Raw genomic sequence first — 23925 nt, forward strand, 5'->3', positions numbered from 1 at the left:
CCATCACATGACTGTAGCCCTAATGTCACTGTTTCATTCCTAGTAATGCATTACTTCCAACTCATCTTTTAAATAGAAAGTTTCTCACAGCCAAAAGACCGAAAAATAAAATGCCACACAGAGATGAACAATAAGCCTGAACCAAATTTCAGCTTGAAAACCTCTGCTTCCAAAATCCTATAGTCCTCCTGTAAACATACATGGACAATACCTATGCATTCTAAGTGACAAGAGACATCTAATATGTAGCATAAAGGACATCTGGGAACAGCAGGTCTGGAGAAGCCAAAAAAACTTTTGACAGAGCTAAGAGTGTTTTTGTTGAGCGAGGAAGATGTTGGCGTTTTTTTAGGTTTGTTTTGGGGTTTTTGTTTGTTTTTTAAGGTAGAAATAAGTGTGAAGATAGAAGTTCTCAGAGGTAACAGTCACTCGCTTGAAATTCCACAAAAGGCTTTCAGCCCCCACGATGGATAACGCTTCACTCAAGAGCGTGCTATCTTAAAAACAAGCCTCTAATAGAAGGCTCAACTTATTGCAGGGGCCAGCCCAGAGAGATCCTCAGAAAAGGAGTTTGTCGGTGATCTCCAGTGGGAACTTTTGGTTTTAATCAGAAAAAGGATTTCCTCCCCCCCGATTTCTTTCTACACTACACTAGTTGCACAGGAAATTATTGCAGTTAAGTAAGTTACAAAGAGCTGTGATCAACACTGAAAGATAAGCCCGTCAAGAAAATTCTACTCATCTTATAGTATCATGTAATGAATAGAAAAAAAAAAGCAGCTCTTCTATGAAAGATACAAATATCTGAATCAAACCTGGAAAGCAGAATTTGAAAAGTATCTTCTTTTGTAATAAATATCAGTAGACTTCCCAATTCTACTGTACAGTACAAAAAGGAATGGTGATATACTTTATAGATAACGTATAACAAAGCGCCAACTCGTGACAGGTGACATCACGCGTCTATATAGCTGTTTATGGTAGGCTCTCACTATCTCGGCATTGTGTCAGTATTATTTCCTTGGCATGCATTCTTGTTCTTATTCCTGCACGCTGCAGGCTGTTGTGTCAAATGTATCAGATAAAAAGTGTTCTGAGAACATTAAAGCTTTGATTACGTGTCTTTGAACTTGTATTACTGGATCCTTGAAATAATTTACACCATGACAAACTGGTTTTGTTGTTTTTTTTTTTTTCAGAAGAAACTTGTAACAAGAAAGCTTCCTTTCTGCAATCATGAAGAATCTGAATTAGTCCAGATACTACAACGCTTTGAACAACTCTGCTTACAACAGCGTTGCTGAAGATACTGAGATATTGTTATGAAACAGTGTTAATATTTTATTTTACTAAAGGCCGGACTTCATTTCCAAAAGAAGGCTTCTATCATTTGTTTAATAATATTGCATCTTTCTTAGACTATTGCACTACAAACACATCACCTTAACAAAGTTACTTACATAAAGTAATAAACGTCATAATGAAAATTTGCGTTCCTTGGCCCAAAAAGACAGACAGTAACATCCCCTTCCTTGGAGGTCTAAACACATCTCCATGAACCAGCTTCCAGCCAAATTCCTCTTGGGCATCTTCCTGTACAAAGTCAACAATGTCTTTAGCAAAGATACATAACGCAGTAGTGAATTAACACAAACAAGATGCAAAATACATATTTAAAGTTTGATTAACTTCCAGTTTAGATCCAAAGAGAAACTAATTGCATCTGATTCATCACGCATTGATTTTATAACCCCCTAATGGTTCAGTGAAAGAAAAAGGCAGGATTTATCAAGAAAATCCTCATCTCTTTAAGCAAGGAAAAACAAAGTGTAATTAGCCAAGCCACATAACTTCATTCTAAATTTAAACTAAAACAAAGCATTCCATTTAATTTAACTTGGATTATAGCATTTCAATCTAGTTCACGCATTTATCTCTTTTTGCTTCCATTACAAAGCACATCCCTCTCAATGACAACACTGGAAGGGAATTAAATGGTTCCTGGACTTCAGAAGAAAACCTGCTCCCTGGAATCGCTAGGGACAAGTACCAACACTCCTTGTGCCACTGTCGGAGATCAATGGATGGATGGCACCGGGGGGTTGGAACCTCAGTCCAGCGGCTCTAAAGAACCACTGCTAAAGAATAAAACTTTTCAATGAAGTCACTCAAAACAAACACCTCACAAAAAAAGCCAAAACACACACAACCACAAAAAAACAACCCCTCAAGACGACCACTCTCTTCCTCACAAAGTTAAAACTACAGGTTTCATTCAAGCTGGGAGTACTGAGTTTAGTTCAATGGACTTCTTACCGCTAGATTTACAGCACGCAAAAAACAGGGTAAGAAAGAATACACACCAAATTGGTGAATAACATAGAACATCTTAACTTGTGACAGATTATGTAATTATATTTTTTTTGCTGGAAAATTATCTTTGTCTTCCCCATACCGATACCTCCACTTGCATTTGTTGGCTAGAAACTACTCTCAGAAGTCTGATATACTAATACAAAACCTGAAAACTATTAAATACAACATAACATTTGGATAAAAAAAAACCCCACAACACAAAACCATGCCTGCAAAGAAAATAATACCAGGTGCCTAGGTGCAATTCCAACACATCAGTGCTCTGTAGAGAAAGGCAGTTTTGGCTAAAGAAGCATAAAGACCACACTTTCCTATGTGTCGTCACAATTCGTTCAACTTCAGATGATGAGAAAGTTGTTGAGGTAAGACAGAAGACTTTTCCCAGGTAAGTAAGGATGAGAGAATTTAAAAAGGTTACCATCTGAAGCCAATCTTTACCTGTTTTCAAGATGATGAACCCTAAGCAGAAATAAATGTTTAGTACTTTAATTCCTGATAGAACAAGAAAAACGTCATGCGAGTTTGGAATGGCTGGTATTAGATTTCTTATCAACACCTAATCCGGCAAATGCACTCAAAAGACACCCTCTGGTTTTAATACAAACTTTAAAACATATAGCTACATGGTAAATACCTCGGGTTAAGAAAAATGAAGAGAAACCAAGCTTGGCAGATTGAGCCTGCTGGTTTATCTCTTGCATGGGCCAGAGCATTCATCTCAAAGCTTGATTTTTAATAAAACTCTTCCCTTACAGGCCAATTAGCTGTGAGTAGGAGTGTTTTCCAGGCTTTTGTTTGAAGAATTCAACAGTATTTTACATTGCTAACCTTTACTACTCAAAGATGAGGATAAGAACTTGTACAATTAATCCAAGTAGGAAGCTACACTTTATAGTTACAAAAATATAATCGAGGAAAATCTAAAGAGATACTTTTGAATCTTGGCCAATATGCTAAAAATTACTGTAAATTTTTAAAAAGTGTTTATAAACAAAGCCTCAAACCTCCAGTTTCTCTTATACAAGATCCAAGACAGGACTCCAAGACCTTTTATATGACTAAAGCGTATTTTGTAGCAGAAGTAGGCGATACTGAAAATGCTTCTTTTGCATCATTCTACCTTCAGCCTTCTCCTTGGCTCTCCCTCCCAGCTAGGCAAATACAGAATACCACTTTGTAAACATGAACACAGAGACACACACACTTTTTAAAGGTGTAAGTGTAACAGGACAAAGGTTTTGCTAATACTTTTTTTAAAGAATGCAAGTTTTCACCGGGATAACATGACCAATACACCATTTATAATGAAAGCTTTGTGGGTACAAGTATCAAATTGTATGAATTTACCAGCGTTGCTTAAGTCTCAAAGAAAAGTACGTTACACATTTATTACCCAGATATTAGTAGCAACTACCTAGTACTTACTGCACACCTGCAGTAATCCTCACCTTATCCATTAATTACACCTAGTTCGCAAAATATTCTAACAGAGATGTTAAGTCCCCTACACTCAAGCAGTCACCATCAAATAGATTTAAAAAAAAAAAAAAAAAAAAAGGAGGACAAGAGTTTTGTCTTTCACCATTGAAAAGATATTGACATGAATTCTCCTAAGTTCAGCTCGGGAAACTTCTCTTAGTCCTAAGACCCTAAAAGTAACCTAATGATTTCTAAACACTTCATTAATGGATGTCTCACTGAATCTGTATCACACTAAAAGCCAGTTGCTATAAGCTGAACATTAAATGCGCATAAGACGACCACAGTCACTGGCCTGATTTCTAGTAGAATCACCAGCATTCCTTAAGTGAGAGATACTAGTTTACTCCATTGCAGCTTCCTCAGCCCAGGTCCTCTTTTGCACAATTATTTCACACCTTTTTAAATCAAGTCCTTAAAGATCTGGTGCAGTTCAAGTCTCTTACAACTGGCAAGAAAATAAAAAATTGTACTTTTTTGAAAGTCACACCTATCCTTGCTGTTATCCATAAAAATTAATCAAGCTCCTACAAGTCTTGCTCTTTATCACATTAAGAATGACCAACTAATAAAGACAAGACAGTGTAAGATATTGAACATAATTTAATTGAGAGATCAAACAGGAGCTTCACAAAAACAATCAGTTAAAGGATGTGAAAATTCTTTCACTTTAATTACTGTCTGGATTTGCATTAACAAAAGATATTAAATATCAAAAACACAAAGAAGAATAAAAGTACTTTCAGATGTTTTAGTTTAAATATGAAATATTTTTGTGCATTTTAAAGTATTTCTTTATGCAGACAGACAGCAGTAAGAGTGAAAATTCAAACCTTTGTAGTATCTGACATTATTTCTCATCTTTGCCTTGCAGGCACCACTTTCACCAATGAGGAAGAGTAATTTTTACTCAGCCTTTCGTTCACAGTCAACTGGTCAAGTCTTTTTAACTCACAATCACTATATTCTCTTCCACCAATACTTGCTAGCCGCTATAGGGACCTGTCCCTTTCCCATTTTAAGGGGTTACATACTTCAAAAGAACTCCCAACAGGTTCAGTCCGATGGCAACAAGCTCCAGCCGCTATGTTAGGTCAGACAAACCAGGCTCGGATTGACATAGTGATAACCAGGAGAGTTAAAATTATAAATAAGTAAATCAATCATTTACACACATACCCCAAGTAGTTCTATCAGACCTAGAGATCAGAAGTCATGTTACACATAAATCGCATTATGAACTCTGAACCGGCGACAACGTATGTGATTCCACCACACTTTCCAGCCACAGACAAAAGACAATGTCAATTTGTGCTAGTCCACATTAATCAGAATCTCTACCATAACATTTAGCATGACAACCACTGATCCTCACACTAATTTCCCTCCATTATTATTGTCATCCTTTTTGCAATAATCATCCGATACAGATTTAGTTTAAAAAATTACTTTGCTTTATGAAGTTGCATAGCATCATACTTCGCGTGAAATTCAGATCACAACCTTTTCAAACTTCACAAGCCACGTGTGAGCACACTCACTTTCTGGCCAAGCTATACTAGGACTATTATAAAGAAATTTTTCCAATTCCACCTTGGAATTGGAAAAATTACACCAATTGTGCTTCATTACAATGGGAGACAATACCTGGCTGCAGTAGTTTTAAGCCTGATCTCTTCAAGAGGAGAGAAAACCATTATCAACAAAATTTCACAAGTTGGTTGTTCAGGCTATAAAACACATTTTTGGAGAGAAAATACGCCAGAGTGGGTAGAAAAGTCTTAACGTCTGTGCTACAGATGTCTCTGCAACAGATAGAGCGCAGATCCTGTGTGAGGCCACGTAATGTGACTTAAAACAGGTATCTTACATACAGTCCCAGGTTGCCAGAGTCATAGAATCATTCAATGGTTGATGCTGGAAGAGACCTCCAGAGGTGGTGGACCTCCAGATAGCTTTTGAGTATCTCCAAGGATGGAGACTCCGTAAATAACACACCAGCTGCTTGGATCAGTGTTATATCACCAGCTACATGTCCCGACTGACTCCATAATACAACCACAGGACTCAGGAGCCACGTTTTGATGGTGAACCAACGCCTGAACACTCTTCAATGTCTGCACCGTGTCTTGTGGCTGTTGATATAGAGTGAAAGTATTTATTAAAAAAAGAGGTTTTCCTTGGTTGAGACCTTGGAACAAAGGAACTTACATTTCAAATGTGTTCACTACCAAAAAGTGTCTGTGAATCACTCCACAAACTTCTAAAACCCGAAGTCTGTTCTTGCGTATTACAAGTTCAGCAAATTACGCTAGAAAAGATTGTCACCATCTGCCCATGTATTCCTGATGCTAGAAAAGATGAAATAGCAATAAAGCTATTTTTAACTCCCAGATATATTAGCATGTATCAAATTCCTGGTAGTTATCCATCTCTTTAGATTGTATTCAAAACTAATTGACAGACATCACTATAGCCAGAAAAACGTGCTCGTGCAAAAGCTGTAAATTTTACTCACAGAAGAGTCCATCTGGTTGTATCTTGCAATGTCTTTATGAAGAGTCCTCAGGATGATCATAGCCACCATGCCAGATAAGAAGAGAACAATTACCAGGGAATTCATTATACTGTAGAGAAAGAAAAAGTCAAAACCTTCAATCCATTTTTATTCAGGTTCCAGGACATGGACTCCAACTCATGCACACCTCAGCTCTGAGGAACAGCCTTAGATATTCAGACTTTAAGTCATTCAGACCTTTTAGTATTTTTCCACTCATAGAAGATAAACTGTTTTAAGTTGTATACCTTTATGATTTCTTAGGAGACAGAAGTGAGAGTAATATTTTATGATATATTGTTAATTCTCAAGACAGTTGCATATTGCTTTTCTTTATTTTCCTCCTTATATATCTCAGAAGTAATTTCCCGAGTGAAATAGCTCTTAAAGCAGACTATCAACCAATGGAACCTACATCGTGCCTTTTCATATTGTAGAGACATATTTAAACAGATTAGCCTTTTCAAACACATTATGCTGTAAAACATTAACATTTCAACTTAAATTATATAATTACTTGATATCATTTGCATGGCACAGAGGGAAGAACTTTTCATAGACGTCTTTTACTCGTAAAAAAAAGCTCTTCTTTTTATTGTAAGCAGCTCATGAGTACAAAACACGCAGTACACATACTCTCTGGCTTTCTCTAACTGCCAAGTGAGAGGTAACAATAAGAACACTGCAGAACAACAACGTCTCAAAAGTTCTCCAGAAGGGAGATGGTAAAGTAAAACGATGGAAGCTGCTTCCCTTTCGGACACTAACGGTGCATTCCTTTGGTGAAATGCAATACTACAGTTGCTCCCAAGAGACGGAAGACTGATAAAAGTTACCTCACATATAAAAACAAAGAAAGTTTTCTCGCCTGAAAGCTAACAGACTTTGTTCTACCCATAGAGGAAGTTATATATCCCTAGAAGCAGAAGTAAGAATTCTTTGGGCTCACCTGCGAGGTTATTCCTGAATAAAAGCAAGTCTTACCTAAACCACTGGATGTTTGTATGTGGCATGGACTCCAAAATGTAGTCCCATCTGGAAGCCCACTTAATGTTATTCTTTTCCTGTAAAGAAATTAAATAGCAACTAATAGAAACAAGTTCAAGTTTGTTGCAGTCTATGAGAAGGGGTAAGCACATCAAATCTCTTCCACAAACCTTCCACTCAGCATTAATATCTAAGCTTGCTATCAATCCTGGCTGTCAGACCTCCCTCTGGCATTAATTCTTTTTATCTCTTGAGCCTCTCAAAGAATATCTTGTTTATTGAAATCTCCTATCCACATCTCCTACCTTCAACTGAGGCTCCAGTAAGCCTCATCTTTCCGTGATCCAGTAGGTAGCTGCCTACAGCTCCCAAATGCATGCTGAAAAAACAACAGTACAAGATACTCCCAGCACAACACACTGATCTTGAAGCTTCAACTTTGCTAAACATACTCTGTGTTTCTGGTTTCCCCTGGAATTTTTCTCTCTCATCATCTTTAATGTATTTAGCACAGGCTTCCTCGCTCCCTGCCATAACGCTGCCCGATACAGGCTATTTTCCACTCTGATTCCTGGCAGACAACTTTCATTTCCAGATATCCCTGTGAAGGATTTAAGAAGAAGAAATCATTCGGCAACTTTCACCTTTGAAAGATGCTTCCATCATTCTCTTTATCTCCTCCTCTAAATGCTTCATGTAGAGCTGCACAAGCGATGATTCTTTCTGACTCCCAAGCCTCATCCTCTACAGCTGCTCTCAGGCAACATACGTCTGCTGTCCTGCTACCAAATTCTACCTCCCAGCTGGCATGAAGTTCTGCTGACCTTTTCCATTTATCCACCAGGTGCTAGGTTCGTACAATTAATTCTCAAAATCTAGACTATGTCTCCAGCCTAGAATTTTTAAGTTCTGATTCGTGTTCTGGATGAAGAAGATGTAACAATGAAGAACTGCACCAACACAACAAGGTGGCTGAAATTGGCCTAAGTTGCTCTTTATCAGCCCAATCAGTAGCTGATCACAGTAGTTCACAGCCGGTTGAGACAGGGGTTCAGAAGTGTGGTTCTAAAGTGTGTTACTCGAGTACCAAACTGCTCACACACTCACGTTTGTGTACGCTTGTGTATTGCACATTAAAGGCACGATGGTGTATACTCTTCACACACAGAGCTAAATATCTTGCTCATTTCAATGACTTAAAGCAGATACCACAGCTTTCTCATCAGAAGTCACCTGCCATATTAGAAAGGACCATAAAACAGTTGTGCATTTTACCAGTCTATGTATTCATAAATTTATTTCATTTCCCTGAAACTAATGTTCTCCTATTTAAAGATACTTTTCCCTGATTAATACTCCCCATTTAAGTTATTTTGAAACTACTGATAAGAAACAGAACGTATCAGTTATTATTTCACACCAAGGCTAATGGATAACAGAGAAGAAAAGCAGTTTGGAAGAACCCAGCGATTGAGATGTGCCGAGTGCCATCTGCTGGAAGTGCCTGGACCCAGGGCAGCGAAACCTCACCTGCTCCACGCCTGAGAAAAAGGGAGTAGGTAGCCCAAATGCCTAACACATCGTGTGAGCAACTGGCCAAAGTTCCCATTGCAATTCTAAATCACAATTCATCATCAAGATTTAAACACAAATGTTAATAGACAGGAGGCTCATTCATGTAGTAAAATCAGAGAGCCTAAGGAGGACTGGGTGTCTCGAGGGAAAAGTAACAGGATACAGAGCCTTGCACCTCAAGGTCATTGGTTCAAGTCAAATTCAATTTGGTAGAATGAAAGCCGTTACCATATGACGGCTGCTTCACTGCCTCTATAAAATAAGCTGGTGGTCTCAAGTAAAATCCTGTAAAATTGGTGCTGCCTTCCATAAGAAAAACAACCACGCTTTCAGGACAGGCTGGAACCAAGGTACCAAGGTTTGAAGCAGCCTGAACCACATTATTCTCACCCCTAGAGGAAGCTCATTTTCTGTGCCGGGGTAAAGACCCAGTTGCATGAAAGCCTAATTTCCTCCTATAAGTCATAACAGGCTGAATAAAGCATTGAACTATTACTAAACATCAGAGTATTAACTCTAAAAGATAAATGGCCACCTACTCAAAAAAAGCTAGGAAATAAAATAAAAGCAATACAAAAATCAGACAAAACCTGCAACTTCACTAGAAAAAAAAAAAACAAGCAGCTTTACTATGTGCTAAAATTATCATTTAACACAAAAGCATCTCCAAATATAATATAAACATTTTTTCAACATGAGACTCAGTACGTTGACTGAACTCTGAAAAAAATAGAGCATACCTCAAGACAACTCTTGCAGTTATTCCATCTACCACCTTTCTATTAGCAATAAAACAGGGCAAAAGAAAAAAAAAGGCTTTATTTATACTTTCCAAGTGTCCCTTAAACTACAGTAATGGAAAAGTAATAGGTTTTGGAAAACCTGCTTCACGCGACCATCCTTACAGAATTTACACTGCTTTAATCCAGTTACGGCTATTAGTAAATTATCCAGCTGTTTTGATTTCATTCTTTGGGGGAATTACATATTCATATAACCGATTCAATACTTACTTCAAATGTCACAGAGTAGGTGTAGATCAAATTCAATTTACTGGTGAATTCTCCAGGAATCTCCATAGGTGGACCTTCACAACTTAAGTTGTTCTCATCTGTATGTTTGTAGCTAAGGGTAAAAGTAAAAAAAAAAAAAAAAAAACAAAACAAACCAAACACAAAAAGTCAAATAAAGTTGTATATGCCCTACAGGATGAATTTTCACAAGTTCTTTTCTAAAGTAATTAAAACAAGTTTTTATTTAAAAAAAAACCAACCACCAGCTACGTATATCATTTTGTACCAGCTATTCAACTTCTTTGAGAACCTGCTTTTCTGTTCCTCTACCAACAAAGGTCTAATATCTTAAAATATATTTTTATTAATACTTACGTTTGTAGTTAGAGATAATATGAGAAAAATAAAATCATGTCTATAATTAGATATCATTATTCAGAAGTTGGATCTCTATCCTACATTCAGTTAATATCTGCTCACACTCCTAAGCATTTGAGAATATTCTAAGTGAAGTTGTTTGTTAAGCGTGTGGGAGATGAGGAGCACAGACCTCTGAGAGGTCGCGAGATGTGGTTTCACTCCACCCACTTCTCACCCACCCAGGACCATGAAGTCCTGGTCCTAAGCTAAAACGCTGCTTGGTTAACCAGGCTGCAAAGTCTGGAGATCTCTACTGGCTAAGATGCTAAGTTTTAACACAAAATACCCCTTCTCTGCCATCATGCCTCCCCTCCACGTTTTAACAACACTGCATTACTGGTGAGGGACTTAACTTAAGCGTGTGCTCATCAGTAAGGAAGACAAGAGAACTTCTTAGCTATTTCCCACAGGTTTTCACCTTCCCTCAAATTTCATAAGGAGAAGGGTGCTTATTGTATTTTATTTTGGTGGATTTGGGAGTATCTCTTTTTTTTTAAATTACTTTTTTTTTTTTTTTTTTTTAACACTGGGGCAAAAGAAGTGACTGTGGGAACCTTTCCATTGTCCATTCGTACACAAGTGCTCTAATTTCACCTCTCACCAGTCTTGTGTACTTTGAAAAACACAGAACGACCGAGAACAACATTCTACATTCTAAAGTCCACATATGCAAACCGTTCTCTGTAGTACCTTAGAAATACTGCAGCTGTAGAAGCACCAAGTCAAAGAAACCTTAAGGTTTGCTTGAATTCTCTCTTGTGAACCTCTTCTAACACTAAAAAATAGCTTCCCTCTCACACCTTTTTGGGCAAGTTGTATTTCCAATTTACATAAGCAATTCCACCTCATATGCATTATTATATGTCAACAACTACATCAAGCCACAAGATAATAAAAACTTTCATGAAAGGCTTCAGGTGCTCCAACCATAATTACTCCCCATCAGGAGAGCTTCAAGGTTGAAGCAAAGCACCCAGCGAAACACCAGGTCAGAGAACCACAAAATTAAGATTATGCTCAACCTCACTGTGCCCCCTTGTGGTCTGCGTTACTGGGGAAAAGGCAAATTCTCATTTTTCAACCATACAGGCTGCAACTGATAAAGCCTTAATCAAAAATGGAGGACCTTGGTAGAACCTTCTTACTACCAGATCAGAGCAGAGGTAGGTGGAAAGAATAAGCGTGCATCGCAAGTATAATTCACTAAAAATACACTACACAGTGTCTTTTGCAACAGAAAAAACTTAAGTATACTCAAGTCCTGTTGTACCATACATGTCTATGTGACTTGAGAAACTGTGGTAGCACAATTTAAGAAGGTACTTAATCTCTGCAGAAAAGAGGAAAGAGTTTTTAGCTGAAAAGAAGTAACCTACTTCGTCATTTTATAAATGGACTGTGGTTTTCAAATACAGTTAAGTGTGAACTGGGCATGAACAGACTGAAAAGAGGCCAAAATAATCGCTTCAGTCTGTTCCTGACCTCCGAATGGCTGCCTCTCCTCTCTGGTCAACACAGAAACCACCGTTTAAGAAAATAAGTTAGTTTACTTAGAAAATTAGTCATCGTCTTCTGCTGTTCTGAATAGCAGCATTAACCTGGTATTTCACCTACACCTCAGTATTCAAAGTAACAGGAAAAAGTACACCTGTACAAATACCGTACATTCAGACAAAGTACATTTGGGAGGCAACACAGCAACAGTAAGAGAGATGACACGGGAAACTGTCACTCAGCTAAAGGATGTTTCTCGGTGTATCTGGAAAAACATCTTTTAAAAATAAAGTAATGTGCACCCAGATACAAATCAATAAAAACATGAGGAAGCTTCAACTGTGTCAGGTTCTAAGAGTTTGCACAAGCAGTTTTCCATCAGGAGGGACTTTAGAGAACATTTTAAAAGCGAAGTTCCACGACTAAGTGTCATTTAACTACTCTCGGTAAAGACAATTCCAGCTGCGAACCAGTACACTGAAAGCTTTATCAGAACTCAGAATAACCAGTTCCTCAGAATTTATTGACACCATGTTGACACCCAAGTATCATTTCTAAGTTCGCAACTACTGTTAGGACTCCCTAACACTAAAACTTGCTGCTTTAATGCCCAATTACCTTTGCGGTCTCAGTCTCGCCATCACCAGTCTTGCACCAGGCCAGTTTTCATCCTTCCCGCTATGGTACATGATTGTTATGTCAACGTGGTTGAAGAGGTAGAAAGTGTTCTTCTTGTTAAACTCAGACTACAAAACATCATCAAGAGATTGAGAAACTTCTCCAACAGGAGAGGGCGCAAGCAGTTAAGAACTTTAAAATGAGACTCCTGTCCCACACAGGAGCAAGAAGGAAAGGGACATACATCAACATTAACTTTTTTTTAATATGCCTATATAAAATATTTATATATAACACAATATAATATATGGTAAAATATAAATAAAACCTATATAAGGTATCACATCTGTGTTACTAGTAAAATTTAAATGTGTTTGGCACTATTTTTGTATTTACCACAAAAAGCTGCCAAAACAAGTTCAAAGATGTACTTACTCAAGGTACAAGTAAATCTGATTCCTGAAGCTTTACAAACCAGCTCCCACTTCAAAAAACTACCTTTCACTTTCAGAAGCTATTTTGCTTCGTCATCCCTATAATTCCACATTCTCAAAGGATAAAGAACTATATAAAGCTCCAATGATACCAGAGTCAACTAAGTTGACCTGGATTTCCTTTTTTTCTCAACACTGTCATTGTTTAAAAAACTTTAATTTTAATTAGGGCACCAGGATTACATACTGCTAGTTGAGTTTCCAAGTAAAAAAAAATAAAAAAATCTGTTATTTATTGTGTATATTAGCCATTTTCCAATCGCCATACAACTTCTGGCTCCTCCAAGCAAAATATGAAGGTGTCTTGAATTAAATTTATCTGGATTCCTCTTCTTTCACTATGAATGAAGTTCCCATTGGGAAAAGACTGGGATCATACCAGTGTCATACTATAACCCCACCTTTAGGTACCTGTCTCCTCCATTCCCAAAGTAGCAGCTGAAGCAATAATATAGCTCATCAGCTGCATAAATGCAAGGATGAACCATAGCTGGGCCATTGCATGATAACAACCCCTTTCCTGTCCCCATTTTTAAAGAGGTAGTTCTGTCTGCTGGAATAGCTATTTTGGGTATACTTCTAAAAGAGGATGACATTCCCCAGCTCGGCCCAGAGGTCACAGTCACAGCCATGGTGATACACTCTCATTTCCCCATGTAACAATAATCCTGCTCGTGCTATGCCACGCAACATCCTCATCGCAATTAGAATCTACAGACTAAAATTGATGCTGGGTGTTCCAGCTACTCTGGCAGAGCATCCACACCACAGCTACGACACAGGATTTGCACAGCACTTCATGAATACACAGTACAAGCTTCCTAAGCACCAGGAAATTCAACCATTGTTGCCTCTGTATGAAGGCTCCTGCCTAAAAAAAACACCAATCAACTTTCCATTCAAATTGCTGACTTAGCTACAACTGTTTTCCGTGTCCCAGGTAGTGTCTAACACAACTTATAGCAGTATCAATTTAACACAAAACCAATCTCACACATGCAGTAGTAGAGAGTTGGACACCTAACTATAACAGGTAATCTAATTCACAGACCTAGACTATGATTTTTCAATAGTTTAGGGAGTAATCAAGTTGGAAGGTGACTGTAGAGAGAGTGAACTCAAAGTGCAGGAGAAATGCATCACTTCCAAGCAGCATCAGACCCACTGAAGACAAATAAAGCGACTGCACTGCAGAGAAGCAGTAAGTCATGGGGCAAAGCAGAGGGCTCTCTCCTCACCGAGAGGAGCGCGGTCCCTCAGCCCAGGAGGGAGAAAACTCTCTCACTATTATCTGTAACTGTACTAGTTCACCATGGAACTCCCAGTGTGACTGACACGTTTCAGATTGTTGTCAATAGAATACTTCCCATGTCACAGCTGTGTTTGTTATCTTCCAGCCATCTGGGAAAATCCTGACACATTTAACTTGTAAACTGTGCTAGACGTAACTTCTGCAACTAGAACACAGTGCTCATTTCTAGGTCTTCACTAGAAAGCTTCTATTTGAAATCAATAAAAGAAGGTCTTTGCAGCCAAATACAACATGGACAAAACATGAATAGGTTCAAGGATGGATACATATGAAATTTCAGAACAAAACCCTCCATCTTCCATGGCTTTTAGACACCAATACAGTTGTTTTGCAGCTTTATATTGGTGAAAAGATCTATAAGAACATTTTTTTTGACAACTGTACCAGTGAGGTACTGCATACACAAGCAGCATTCAGCTTTGTCAGTCCAATTCTGAACATTAACCACATTTACAGGATTATCTGTTCTTTCTCAGAAAAAGATTAAAAATGAAACAGTAAATGCAATTACAATTGCTATATCAACGGAAAAATTCAACCACTTACATTTATAACACAAGCATCTTTAACTCTACCATCTGGAGTAACAAAACATCCTATTGGAAATCCTGGATTACAGTATTTTTGTCCATCTTCCACATCATAGCACCACGTTACAGGCATGTTATCGATAATCCTAGAGAGAAATCATCAAAGAATTGTCCTCAGAAAGGCACGCGCCTTACTTCACACTGACATTTAACATTCATGTAATGCACATAGTTTTCAGTAGCGTGCACAGTGGAAGACAACCATCACATAGAAAAAGGAAGAAAGAACATAGATAACAATGTTGAAAAGCCAGCAAAAAAAAAAAAAAAAAAGTAAAAAAGAATCCCACCATTAAGCACTCATCTCATCTTACCAGTGATGCTGATAATTCAACTGCATTCCTTTCTTCAAAAAAGCCAGTTTGCTTTTATCAGCGCTGTTTCCTGGGTCATATGATCTTGTACAAACCTTCTTGCATGTTTCTTGCTTTTTAAAAGTGAACTGTTAAAAAAAAAAAAAAGCACCCAAAAAGACTAATTTCAGTCTTGCTCCAAAAACCTTTTAGTCTTTTTTTTTGTTTCATGTAAAGCTGACTTTGAGATATTTCACTTCCTTGCTATAAGTTTCTAAAGCCAGAATTTCCCATACAACAGCTTACACTTAAATATCAAGATTTAAGTATATCCAGCACCAGCAATGCCCTTTCACATTGCTAAAAAACCTCTTCAATAGTCCAGATGAACTACCTCCACATAAACATTGAGGACTGGAGCAGGAAAAGTATTACTTTTTTCTTTTATCAGTTTGTTTTATCATCTCATTATCATTTCATCATGTGCTAACCCACACTTTTAACTACTTTTTTTTTTTTAATGTTTCATGTTATCTTTAGCTATATTTCCCCCATGACAACTAAGTTTTAAGACAGGGCTGGCAAAAATACAACAAGCTGCACAGCATTTATGCTTCAAGTGCAGACACCACCTAACACAAAAGTGCTCAAATTTATATATCAGACCCAGACCTAATTCCCACCCAGTTAGGATTTACCTGTTCGTGAGCTACCGTACTTAAGACACGACTGAAAATTCTAACATTATCGAGGCTCGAGTCCTAACCAATAACAGAGCATTTCTAATTACTGTAGCATGCAGGCATTTCAAACAAGTAATTAGTATAATACTTAATCTAATCAATGGGTATCCAGCCCAAATGACCATCACGCTAGCTCCTTGTGGCCAGCAGTTGTAAGACTGAAAATTACATTATTTCAGAGAGTCAAAGAAAAAGAGACTTCTAAGAGCAGTTTATGTAAGGAAGGTGGCATCACCTCCTTAAAACGTGATTCCGTGATACTAGGAAAAGATGTGACTGGGTGCCTAAAGACCGAGCAGCAGTCGACTCAAACTCTGCTGCCTCTTTTTCTCACAGGGATTTGGATTATCTAGCAACCCTCACACACAAACATAGCCCAGGTTTCAGTTTCACCAGCAAATCCCAGTCTGGAAACTGCACTTGAATGGTGTAGAGCTTTCAAGCATTAAGAACCAATGTTCAACCACATCTTCTTTATGGCTAATCATTTGACCAAGTTGACTGGGCAGCTTTTTAGAGATGTTACATTTGGTCATTGCTAATGCAGGGCACAAGACAGAAAAATATTACATACCTAATCTACAAAATACTTCCACGTATTCGTTTTCCAGAAGATTTCAAGCGACATGCACCAACAATGAAAAATTTGGGTTTAGACAACAGATGTTAAGTGCGTACGAGCAGGGTAAAGCTGAAAGGGAGCCCAAACTTGGCTTCCCTTTCCCACTCTGGAAGTTGTGCAATAGCACAACCAAGTACGTGAAACAGTTCCTGCGCCTGGGGTGGGGAACGAGAGGGGTTTTGTTTTTCTTACATGAATAGTACAAAGCTTATATTTAAAAAAAAAAAAACAAAAAAAAATCACACAATTATCAGAACTTCAGCTATGTCTATGGATTACAGCCACTGGAATTACAGCTATCAAATTTAAACGGGATCAACTTCAAGGGATAAAATAACCTTATACGGAGATGACGCTATTCTCTCCCCAAACAGCACTTGACCAAGATTTTCTGATGGTCTTTTCTCTTCTGTATCTTGACAGAAGTCAAAACTGGAAAAAAGAGGTGGAAAAGAGAAGTATTACCTTTAATTTTTAATTGACGTAGAACTGTAAATATCAGTCTACAACAATTTCTCAAGTTAAGTCCTTAACATGGCAGTTTTCATGCTGTTTCTGGCGGTTCAGCCACTGTTAGTAAAAATTTGAGTGCCTTTGCAAAGAAATTTGGCATATATTATATAGAAATATTGCTATTTTGATATAAATTTCAACTAAGATATATCACAGTAGTATCCTTAACAAGTACCTTTAACAAAATGCACGATGCCTAGTCCAAGCACCCTTTTCAAATGGCAAACAATAGAATGCTTCATATTAAGAAAACAAGAGACTGCTACACACTGTCCACTTCTCTTGCAAAAAATTTCAGGAAAATAACTACACCTCCTCCTTAAAGGGTTATTATACTATTTAGTTATGTAGTTATTATACTATTTACAAGTAGTATTTAACGTGAAACATGTTCCAAAGCAGCGAAGTGGTTTGAATATTAACGTGCCACACTGCCAGATGAGATGCCATTCACCAATTCTTTCCAACTACATACAGTCTGAAACAGCTGAGTATAGGAAAGAGGGTGTAACCATTCCAGATCTTCATTATTTAAACATGGGTAGCAGTTATGAAAAAAAAAAAGATAATAATCACTTATCTTTGGTCAATAAGCACTTTTCCTCAATAAGCTGTCCTAAATTAATTGGCTGCCATAAAGTTTAATGCAAACAGAGACATTGCGGGCATTTCAAGCTACTCTCTGGCCTCACTACTACTGTTGCACCGCACAGGGCGAGAGCTACAACACCGGGAAGTTCCTCTTTTCTGTGTGCTCAACAGCAAGACTGCAAAGCCCACTGTGTATCATTGCTTACTAGACCTATAAATACCTGCAAAAGCAGGTTATAGTTTTCACAGAGAAGAATCAAAATAAACCCCCAAGAATTAGATACGTTTGGTTGAAAAAGGAAAAACAACAAACGACGCTTCTTCCAATTTCGTTTAGTTGCCAGAAACAAGGAACACAAAGCTCCTGTCTTCCTAGGTTTGCCTAGCAGGAAGAACTTTCAAATGTATCAGTCAACCCTAAATCTAGTACTCGGCTCGAAAAAAAAGCTCTCAGCTGAGAAACCCAGCAGCCTTGTCTTTGGCAATAACAGAGAGTGGTCAGGAGGCACAGATGCAGCCTTCAGCTTTTCCACCCTCTCATATCTCATTCCTGTCGCCGATCACTGGATTCGCTCTTCCAAAGCTCTGCCTACGAGAAACACGTGTACTGCACCAGGAGTTCGTATCACCGCACCCAAAACAGAAAACAGGCTTCCTAAATGCTTCCATAAGCCTGTTGCGATGTACTTACGCATCGTACTCGTAGGGCAGAACCGACTCCACCGAGTCCAGCCTGTTCACGAAGAGCTCGATGAGCGACTGAAACAGGGGAAGGGCAGGGGGAGAAAAAGGATGAAAATACAGACTTGCAACAACAAATGTGCGGCCGACGCGAACCGCATTGCTATCTGGCGAGGGCTGTCACAGGTCTGGGAGCCCGCTGCCCCAGGGGTGAGTTACCACAGACTTCTGACAGGCCCCGACCGCCGCCGCGGCGCTGGGCCACACCGGAGCCGCCCTCCCTCGCCAGCGCCGCCGCCACAGGAGGCTGCAGCGAGGAACGAAGCACCGGCAAAGGACCCTCCCGGCGCTGACTGGAAAAGGGAGGGTTTCGCCATAATAAAACATCGGGCGCACCGAGGGAAGGGAGCCGGGGGCAGCTGGCTTCCCGGAGCAAACGTTGCCGCCTGAGGGAGACCGCCCGGGGCCCACCCGGAGCGGGTCGGGGGACACTCGGCGGTTCCACCCCCTCGCCGCGGGGCTGGCCCCGCTAGGGGTTTCCGCGGTGAGGAGGAGACAGACCGTCCGCGTCGGGCCCTCCCGTGAGGGCTCTCACCTTGCAGCCTTCGGTTTCCTCGCCCTCCTCGCAGAAGCTGACGGGCGCCAAGCCGGGCAGGTAGAAGGCGGCGCAGAGAGGTGCCACCAGCAAGAGACCGGCCGTCAGCAACCTCATCTTCCAGCCTGAAGGGGCGAAGGCACCATGAGCCCCGGCGGCAGCCCCACTCCCCCGGCCAGCGCCTTGCGGAGGCGGCCTCGGCCCAGCAGCAGCGGCGGCGGCGTCGGCAGCAGCAGCGGCGGCGTCGTCACACCCGCCTCGGAGTCGCGGCGCCTGCGCGATGAGGGGGTTAGGCGCTGGGCGCCATCTTGAGGCAGGGCACCCTCAGGCAGGGCGGCTCTTCTCCTCACGGAGGCCGCGGGACGTTTGGGCGGGCTGTCGCCTCCCTCTCGGCCTGGAGGTGCTTTCTCTGCTTCCTTGCCTTCCACGCTCACCTCAGTCCTTTTTCCCGAAGTCCTCTGTGGTGACTCATAGCAGAACCTTTTTTTCAGGCCCTATCCCCCAGCAGAGAAAGACTTAAATGAGATTTTACCAGCTCAGAAATTTGGGGTGGAAATCCACGATTTTGTATTGCAACCCCATGACTTTCAAGAATTATCTTTGATGATTTTTTTGATGGCTGGTTTAGCTGCTTGCGATGTTTGCAGCCAACAACAGTGGGATGCGCACCGGCTCGTGGTATCCCGTGGCTCCATGCCACCACAAGGCAGCTATAGTGGTGCCACAAACATGATGCCAAGCTCCGGGCTTGCTCGTTCGGGTGGCAACAGCGGGAACAGCACTCGGGGACAACTGCGAAACCTGTCTGAGAAGCAGGGTAAGTACAAGTGATGGCTGCAAGCCGAGCTCTGCACTACCATGGCAAGACAGATACTCACTGCTGTTTAAGGCATTGCACTAAAGGCATTGCTGTCAATACTGGGTAGACAACACCTCCATCTTCCTCTCTGTATTTCCCATTTAGGCGAGCTGTTGCCACTCTGGTTTCCAACCTGTGACATTACATTTGCATTACCCCTGCAAAACCTCCACGTCCAACAATTTTACCCAGCTCGTCAATCAGTAATGATTTGCCCTTACCGTAGGAGAGCACCAAGGAAAAGGAGAAAGAACAACAGGTTCATAATAGTTGGTTATCTTGTGTCTTTTCAGCTGAGCCTGGAAAATTTGAGTTATCATTTCAGGCAGCTCCAGCTACGTCTTAGGGACCTGTGATCCACCTTGTAAACTGAATGGGGCCACAATTAGATCCTAGATAGGTGATTTGGGAGAAGCACGTTGTGGAGTTCCACTTTACAAAGGTTCAGTGCCAGAAACAATTGTTTTGTGGTGCTCTCATCCACTCTAGTCTGAGCTTTACAGAGGAAAAATGCTGAATTTCTATAAATACCTATCAACTGACAGCTGCCTAGAAAATTGCTCTTTGTCATGAAAGTATTAAACTGATTTTTTCAGTTATTAGTTTTTCACTATGTATCTAAAGGGAATTACATTCCTTTTTTATTCATTCTGAATAAGTCTTATGTGATCAGATTATTTATGTATCCAGTAGTCCTCATCCCCCAGCTCTCCCAAACCCTTTATCCAGTTTAAACCCAAAGTATGATGAACTTGGTAAAAGGCCAATATGTTTGATGAAAATATGCAGCGTGGTACAAGGAAGATTGTATGTATAGGTTTGTAGTGTAAATTCAACTACATTGTTAAACATCGTAAGATCCACCCAAAAGAGTGACATTTTAGAAAATGTAAGGAAATTTTTCTAAGCCATGATAATGCAAGGGCAAGTATATCGATGCTAGTTAAATAGCAACGGTTTTCTGTGTAAAGGTTGGGGGAGTTTTCCTCCTCTCTGTTTCCCCAGTTATCCCATCTAAGTCTGTTTCCTGTCCTGTAGGTGCCAATATTAGGACTTATTATTACTATCTTAATTTCCTACCAGAAAATTCAAAGTTGAGAGATCATTTGCAAAAGATACTGTCATGGCTACTCAGGCTTAAACTTCATACTGAATGAAGCATAAGAGGGATTAGTTTCCATTCAGACTGCAGTTTGTTCCCTGAAGGTTTCTGTAATTTTTCTACAGAAATTCAAACTTACAAAAAAGAAAAAAAGAAAAAAAAAGAAAAAGGAGAGGAGAGGAGGGGGAAGAATGAGAAGAATTATATATCCTCTAATCCTCTAGGAAAAAGATCTGACTCGCTGAACTTGGAGCAAGACCATACATAAACTATGTAGTAGAATATAGTAAAATACTGTTCTGGTTTGCAGTGTACATGGAACAAAGGTTTTGATGAAAAGCCTGATGAAGATACCTTTTAGGACAAAGGACAGAAGAATTTGGCCCCAATACAATTACAGCAGTTATGTTCAAACGATGTTTCAAATGTAACTATGTTCATGCTAATCCCATCTAGATACACAGAATCACAGAATCCTCATGGTTGGAAAGGACCTCTGAGAATAGAATGTTAATAAAATGAAGTCTGGAGTTACCAATGAAGTATTTTACTCTTCTAATCAGAGGAGGAAAAAGGGACTTTCGTTTGTATTTGCTTATCTTTCCAATTACCTGGGTGGCGGTCGGCAAATAGACTGCTGTAGGTCACAGAAGCACACAGAGACTTCACACACAGATGGAAACTGGTTTTAGCATGTTTCTTACAGGACTAACAATTCGCTTTAGTTTTCACTCTCCCTTCCAGGGAGACTCTGAGGTTGAAATTCTTCTGTATTGAAACTAGAAATGGAATCTTCTTTTTTTTTTTTTTTTTTCATATGATAATGGGATGAGTATGTAGCTATGCCATCCTCCGGCAACCGCATTGTTATCGCATACAGTGCCCTCCCACTTCGTTACCGAAGGTCATCGTTCCCTTTTCCCATGCACAGTAACAGCATCCAGAAACTCTTAGCACCTATGCTGGAAAGGCGAGCATCTTTAAATCCGTACTTACAGCCTAGAGAAGCCTCTTGAGAGCTGCCTTCTTTTGTGTTCCCCACAGATCTGTGAGGCAGTCTGGAGTGCTGTTGCCTTCTGCTTCCCCCAACACAAAGAACAGCTGAGTATCAGTATCTGAACAGAGGAGGCTGAAAAACTGAAGATAAAAGTTTGATGTTCTTTTATCAGGATGGCAACAATTATGCTGCTCTGTGACCCTAACGGCGCTGGGCAGTGCCAGGAGAGTCTACAGACTCTGTGCCACCTCTCAAAAGCAAAGCTCTATAGAACACCCAAGGGAGAATAGAAGTCGCAGAGGAGCTGAGCAACGTCCATCCCATGTGTGAGGAAAGGGGATAAGGCAATATGCTGGTGGTCCATATTGTCTCCTGCGACTCTGAGTCTGGGAAACTACACCGCCATTTCCAATTGCTTCAGCCCCATGCATCCCCTCCTCCTCCATGCAGCCGGCACAACTGATGGCATGGGAGGGAGTTGGGAGGGCTGTAGGGAGAGATGGGAAAGGCAGTGTTTTATTTCCTTTTATCATAGAAAAGAATCATAGAATTGTCTAGGTTGGAGGGGACCTTTAAGATCATCTAGTCCAACCTTCAACCTAACTGATAAAAAACATCACTAAACCATGTCTCTAAGCACTAGGTCAACCCATCTTTTGAATACCTCCAGGGATGGTGCCTCAACCACTTCCCTGGGCAGCCCATTCCAATGCTTAATAACCCTTTCCATGTAAAAATTGTTCCTAATATCCAACCTGAACCTCCCCTGGCACAACTTGAGGCTGTTTCCTCTTGTCCCATTGCCTGTTCCTTGGGAGAAGAGACCAACCCCCTGCGGCTACATCCTCCTTTCAGGGAGTTGTAGAGAGCGAGAAGGTCTCCCCTCAGCCTCCTTTTCTCCAGGCTGAACACCCCCAGCTCCCTCAGCCGCTCCTCACAAGACTTGTGCTCCAGACCCCTCACCAGCTCCGTTGCCCTTCTCTGGACCTGCTCCAGCACCTCAATGTCTTTCTTGTAGTGAAAGGCCATAAACTGGACACAGCACTGGAGGTGGGGCCTCACCAGTACCCAGTACAGGGGGACGATCAGCTCCTGAGTCCTACTCACCACACTGTTCCTGTTACAGGCCAGGATGCTGTTGGCCTCCTTGGCCACCTGGGCACACTGCTGGCTCATGTTCAGCCAACAGTCGACCAACACCCCCAGGTCCTTTTCTTCTGGGCAGCTCCAGCCACTCTTCCCCCAGCCTGTAGTGCTGTATGGGGTTGGTGTGACCCAAGTGCAGGACGCGGCACTTGGCCTTGTTGAACCTCATCCCATTGGCCTCAGCCCATCCATCCAGCCTGTCCAGATCCCTCTGCAAAGTCCTTCTACCCTCAAGCAGGTCGACACTCCCACCTTAGCTCCCAGCAGGTTCATTGTGGATCCCTGCCAGCTTAGGGACATCTCCATGAAGACATGCTGTGGTATCTGTAAGGAAAGTGACTTTGCTATGTACAAGCGAGAGCCCAAAGAGGTCACCAAGGCACCACGGCCTACCATACGGCATGGATACGTCTGAAAAGCTCTAGGAAAAACCACCTTGTGACCTGCCACAGCTGAGGACAGGAACAGGAACAAAGTGGCTTTGGAGACCAGCTCCTCAGGCCGGACAGACATCCCTCAGCACCGCAGAGCCCCAGGGGCTGCTCAGACCTGGCATCGGGGGCTTCACTTGAGGTTCTAAGTCCTCTGGTTAATCCTAGAGGGATTTCAGCATGGGAACCTGATGTATTAGACAATTTACCTGTGATACATCTTGACACTGTTCCCTCACCGCACAAGGATGATTCAGGAGTGATATGAAACACGAAAACGTTCAAGGAACCTGCGCTTCCTTAGCTTTTGTATCCTGTAGAAATCAACTCTGAGGGTCCTTCTTCAAGGAGCAGGAATGGGCCACAGGTAGGGACACCTCCCACCAGACCAGGTTGCTCAAAGCCCTGTCCTCCAGGGATGGGGCAGCCACAGCTTC

At 40.8% G+C, this 23925-nt stretch overlaps 1 protein-coding gene across 1 annotated transcript in view; it reads right to left on the reverse strand.

Annotated features, from left to right (window-relative positions):
- The window catches only part of LOC141464409 (transmembrane 9 superfamily member 2-like), a 35777-nt gene extending 16330 nt beyond the window's left edge, over positions 1-19447 (reverse strand). The window contains exons 1-10 of the mRNA XM_074147305.1: positions 18954-19447; positions 18369-18436; positions 16912-17005; positions 15230-15357; positions 14872-15001; positions 12520-12647; positions 9988-10099; positions 7397-7476; positions 6374-6482; positions 1461-1593 (exon numbers count right to left, since the gene is read on the reverse strand). Of these exons, the coding sequence (XP_074003406.1) occupies positions 1461-1593; positions 6374-6482; positions 7397-7476; positions 9988-10099; positions 12520-12647; positions 14872-15001; positions 15230-15357; positions 16912-17005; positions 18369-18436; positions 18954-19070 (1099 nt within the window). The 5' untranslated portion in view covers positions 19071-19447. The remainder of the gene's footprint in view (positions 1-1460; positions 1594-6373; positions 6483-7396; positions 7477-9987; positions 10100-12519; positions 12648-14871; positions 15002-15229; positions 15358-16911; positions 17006-18368; positions 18437-18953) is intronic.
- Between the last annotated feature and the right edge of the window lie 4478 nt (positions 19448-23925).

Source organism: Numenius arquata, chromosome 5, assembly GCF_964106895.1.
Source record: "Numenius arquata chromosome 5, bNumArq3.hap1.1, whole genome shotgun sequence".
NCBI classification, from domain to species: Eukaryota; Metazoa; Chordata; class Aves; order Charadriiformes; family Scolopacidae; genus Numenius; species Numenius arquata.